This window comes from Octopus bimaculoides, chromosome 14 (assembly GCF_001194135.2).
Source record: "Octopus bimaculoides isolate UCB-OBI-ISO-001 chromosome 14, ASM119413v2, whole genome shotgun sequence".
In the NCBI taxonomy this organism is placed as follows: domain Eukaryota; kingdom Metazoa; phylum Mollusca; class Cephalopoda; order Octopoda; family Octopodidae; genus Octopus; species Octopus bimaculoides.
In genome coordinates this window covers 20,324,307-20,329,728 of record NC_068994.1, presented here as the reverse complement: position 1 = coordinate 20,329,728, position 5,422 = coordinate 20,324,307, and the positions used below count along the sequence as shown (strand labels likewise).

At 32.3% G+C, this 5,422-nt stretch overlaps 1 protein-coding gene across 1 annotated transcript in view; it reads left to right on the top strand.

Annotated features, from left to right (window-relative positions):
* The window catches only part of LOC106873033 (uncharacterized), a 26,715-nt gene that overhangs the window by 15,901 nt on the left and 5,392 nt on the right, over positions 1-5,422 (top strand). The window contains exons 3-7 of the mRNA XM_052972735.1: positions 95-268; positions 980-1,129; positions 2,244-2,599; positions 3,562-3,661; positions 5,080-5,159. Of these exons, the coding sequence (XP_052828695.1) occupies positions 95-268; positions 980-1,129; positions 2,244-2,599; positions 3,562-3,661; positions 5,080-5,159 (860 nt within the window). The remainder of the gene's footprint in view (positions 1-94; positions 269-979; positions 1,130-2,243; positions 2,600-3,561; positions 3,662-5,079; positions 5,160-5,422) is intronic.

Sequence of the window (5,422 nt, the reverse complement as noted above, 5' to 3'; positions counted from 1 at the left end):
TATATATATTTATATATATATATGTATTCATATTTGCTGTTAGTTTGTATTTATTTTATTCTGTTTTAAAATATCAATTTTTTTATCTTTGTAGATTGCGGTGGAAAGAGTCGTGTGAAAGATTTGTACAACTGCAGACAATACTTCGAGTGTCTTAATAACCGTCCAGTCGAACCAGTTAAACAGTGTCTCCTCGGCCAAAGCTTTAACGAAACTTTGCAGTTATGTGCTAGTGATCGTGGCTGCCCTCTAATAAATAACAACGCTTGTATGTTTTTTTTAACTAATTGAATTTTTCTGTCGCCTCGTGTAGTCTTACGACATGTAACATGTTAAATGTTTTTGTAACATATTTGAGTCTTAAATTCTTTTAACTTATGTTAAATATTGCAAAATGTCGACCAATTATGTTTTTCGGACCTATATCTTAAATATTTTTTGTCTCTTCCGATTCTCCATTAAACCATGCTAAAAACTTGTTTCTAAATCTTGTTTGTGATTATGACTCAAAATCCTTACACTATACATTCTTTTATTCCGATGCATCTTTAATTTTGGACCACTGTTATGCTGGAGTTTCTAACGCTTAATGAGTAACAAGTGAAGGTACAGTTCACAACTGTATAAAGCTTGTGCTAAGTATATCTGGCTTGGTTGTACATCATCTCACACCACAGACTCTATAAACCAGAACTCTCCTAGGTAACTTTAATATCTTATATAATGCCTCAAAAACTGGAGGATTAAGGATCATCCTTTATTATATATTGCTCCGCTGGTAATCATTCTCTTAACCTGAAATCAGGCATTCATTCTTCTACCAAAGATATTTAATCGTTAAATCGAGGGAAATTTTGTAAAACTTATTTACTCGAGAAGTTTTGGAAATTCGATTAAGAAATATATTCATGTAATTTACTGTTCAATAAATTTCTTTTGCTGCATTATTTTTAATTTGTATATTTTTATCTCATTTCAGCATGTACTGAAACTTTTATGCCCAGTCTAATACCAGGACGATATCTTCAGAAAGATGGACGAAAATGGATAGAGGGTACTTGCCCAAGCACCTTAAGATTTAATATGTCTTCATGCACATGTGTGCCAGGTTCCAACCAAACTCAAACAGGTTATTGTTTTTCTTTTAATGATTACATTGGAATACAGCCCTAGGATGCCACCTTCTGGTGGTGTTAATCGACTAAATACAACATCTGTATTTTGTTGTTTATTATCATGTTGAAACCTTGGGTCGCGAACTGGCAGACGTTAGAATGCTAGAAAAATTACCTTGTGTTATTTGTCCCTGCTCTCTACACTCTGAGTTCAAATTCCATAGAGATTACGTTTGCCTTTCATCCTTTAGGGATCAATACAATAAAGCAACCCCTTCCTCTCGAAATTTCTGGCCTTGTCCCTAAACCAGAAATAATTATTCTGCTGAACCCTAAAACTCTAATAATGAAGACATTCCATATGTTTATCGCAGATTAGTCTTGACAACGAAACGACAAATGATCAAAGATGTTTCGGCTATGAGCACAACATCTCTATTATCTTCGAATATAATATATTTTGGATTGCATTATCCCTTTTTGAAGACAGTAGGGAGTGAGTTGATTACCAGAAGATCGGGACACTTTCGTGATCTTGTAAACACGCTGACTGTAATTTAAATGTGTGCTACAGTATTGGATATCGTCTGTTAAGCTTTTAGTTTCGATTGTGAGATGACACCAACTATTTGATATGAAATCTTGGTTATATGACATTTGTTTAATCGTTATCAAAACTATCATAGATAGACAGGCGTAACATTTGTTAAAGAGAATATAGCTGAATATTTACGTCTTCTCTGAGGTGGCAATCCATTGATACATATATAGCGACTGGTTCTTTGAAAGTTATTACTTGCTAAGGATTGCTAAACCAGGTAAATTACTCATTTATCGGTCAGAATTGGTTCGACCAGATCTGGCTAATTATGGTTTAATGGAATATGTCAAATTAAGTCCACTATAAAGATATTGGTTACAGTCTGTAGTTTCAGATCACAAGTGAAAAACGTCATTAAAGTTTTCAAATTTCAACTAAAATACTTTTACTTTGTCTTTTATGAAAGAATTTACTACGCTGTTATTAAATTTGTTCAGTGTAATTTAACCAAAATATATTTAGTTCGTTTTTATTTTCCATTCTATTTAAACTTGTTTTTTCCCTTTTCTTTTTCGTTTACACTTCAGTGCCGCCATGTTTAAACGTAACTCTTCCTTTGACGTCGAGCCTATCATCAGTTGGCTATAACTATTATGTAAAAGCCGATTATGCATCCTTCGCTGGTAATGCAGTAGTTTTCAACGGCTCTACAGTTTTAACAGTTCCTGCTTTAGCTAATAATGAAATTGGTGACTATTTTCGTTTGTCGATTAGTTTTAAAATTGGGGCAAACCAAAACCAAGAAAAAAAAGCCTTAGTAAGCAACAACGAATGTTCAAATAATGGAACATACAGCATATCTGTAGGTTATTCGACTGTCTATGCTTTAATAGTATTAAGTTACAATTTTCAAGAGACTGCTTATAACTTGTCAGGTAGTTTGGTAAGTTAAATTTATTTTTATTTTTTCGTACGTTAGCTTTGTTAACTACAAATTAACACCCTTCTACACTGAATCGGCAGCCCTGTTTCAATTCTCAGGAGAAGCAATTTCCCTTGTTTCCATCACTTATGCTCTAAAAAATGTATGAGTTTCGTATAGACTAATTTTCCATCTTATATAAATAGGCATCAATCTGCATATGCACAAAAAATAATGCAACACTATAAATGTTGATTCAAATGGGCTGTATACAAGAATGATGTCGTTATCATGAACTTGTATGTGTTACATGAACTTGTATGTGTTCACAATATACCAACGAAATATACCAACGAAACTGTTCAATATATTTCATAATACTTCCTTTGCTAATAGAAATGTGCTGCTATTTTTTACCAATATCTAAATAGGACCATTTATATTGTCTTTTCCTGGATGAATGTTTGATCTTTTAGATCAGTGGTTCATAAGTGGGCAGTATTGCCCCCTCCCGGGGGTGGTGGAAAGTTCCAAGGGGCGTTGAAGAAAAGTGGGGCGATAATGGGATAACGATTCATGTAAAAAATGGGGTGATAATGGGGTAATCATTAACGTAAAAGCAACAAAATGATGGGTTCATTATGTTAAGTTTTATTTGTGAAATATATTTACTTTGAATTTACTTCAAAAAGAGGTCTATGTTTGTGATAATTAGTCGGGGTGGGGGTGCTAGGAATGTGGCCTGGAGGTCAAGGGGGCGGCCGCTCGAAAAAGTTTGGGAACCACTGTTTTAGATGACAGCAAGGTCTGGATAAGCTAGAACTCATAACCTTCTATTGACTAAAATGCCATTTTCCTAAACATTGGTGTTCTTAGTTCTATATTTATTATGATTTTTTTCTAATTTAGCACAAGTTTTGAAATTTTCATTTATATAAAATGTATTTATAAGATCTTAATTATCAACAAATTTTAACTTTTAGGGCAATTCAAACATATGGAACACGGTTACCTTGAAGAAGGATGGAACTTCAATTCAACTTATCATTAACAATCAAGTGGTTGATAACGAATTTGGTCAAGGTAAAGTTTTAAGAAATCTGTAATCGATAGGAATCCTTTCATTAGAATTTGTTACGAGTAAGAGTAATCGGGATGGTCGATACTATTTTGAGTTTCACTCTTATAGTTTTACTTTAAAATCCTTCTGATGCCGGACTTCAACTTCATTTTTATTTAATCGAAATAATAAGTACTAGTAAAATACAGGTTTGCTTTTGCACAATATATCCCTTCTCTGTAGAAATCGATCCTATAATTTGACTAAATAAATCGATATTTTGCGACATGAAGATTATATTTTAACTGAATTGGATACAATATTTACTTCTAGATTTTGTTTGTTTATATAGGTTGAAGTAATTAACGGTATAATGGTTTTTGTTTTGTTCAAGTAATACGGGCATTTCGCGTAAATTGCAGCTGCCCTGTCAGAACTGAATGGAAGGGAATTAATTAAACGAATGTATTTAACATAAAGAGGTCCACTTCAATAAAATTAAATATAAACGAAGCTACATTAATTATAATCTGAATAAGATCATACTAATATAAGGCTCAACTTTAGAGCATATAATAACTGAAATTAGTGAAGATTAAGAAAGTTTATTAAAGTTTTGGAGCAACCAAACAAGCTAAATTAGTGACTTGTCTAATGTGAAATTCAATATTGGTATTCAATATATTGTTGAAAAACACGAATGGAGCATAGACAATTCTAGAGAATGGTGTAGTCTGGAATGAAAAATAAAATGCACGTGCATTCCGGCAAGATTTAAGGAGAAACTCAGAGCCTGGTTGACAAAATTGAGACACGACAAAAGATGAATAAAAAGTGGAGGTTAAAGCTGGGAAGTTTTGAAGAATAGAATCCATTGAAATAGCCATAAAAAGAGAACAAGTAGATATGATGAGTACAGATAAAGAACCAAGAATTTTCAGCATAATTTTAAAAACTGAGCATGTATTAATTGTGATTACAATAGTTGAAACAGAATTTCTTTTCAACAAGCTAATATTGTGCTGAAATATTTATATTGCAGCGCACGATCTCTACTATTAGACATTAAAATATTTTGAGCAGATTAACAAGATATAAGAATGTAACACACCAGTCCAAGCCTATTTAGTATACTTGGAACAAAGGACCTTTGAATTTCATTCTGCAATATTTCCGGCAATTTTATCTCTAGAGACTTTCCACTAAATTATAACTCTCTGATTGTTACAGTTTCTGGTACACTAGGGTAAAATTATAATACTATACATGTCAAAGTTTCAAATTATAATATATGGTACGTAAAATTTTAATATATTACAAGAGTTCAAAATTATATATAAAAATTCGTATAAATGAAGGTTTGTTTTATATATTTAATGACAAATGAGTTAAATACAATATGTAATATCGCAAATAAATACTTAATGAAATACATTTACAGGTAAAATTCCAAATCGAGGGTGTCCAATGATCATTGGAAAAGATAGAGGTATGGCGAATTTTGTTGGATCTATACGAGATGTAAGTCATGTATCTCTCATCTTTTAACTTTTACTTGTCCCAGTCATTAGACTGTAGACATGCGGGGGCACCATCTTGAATTTTTAGTCGAATGAATCAACTCTAGCTTTTTTTTTAAAGCGTGGTACTTATTCTATTGACCTCTTTTGCCTAACCGATTAGCTACGAGAACATAAACAAACTAACACTGGTTGGAAAGCAGTGGTGGGGGACAAAGACATATGCATATGTATATATATATATATATATATATATATATATAT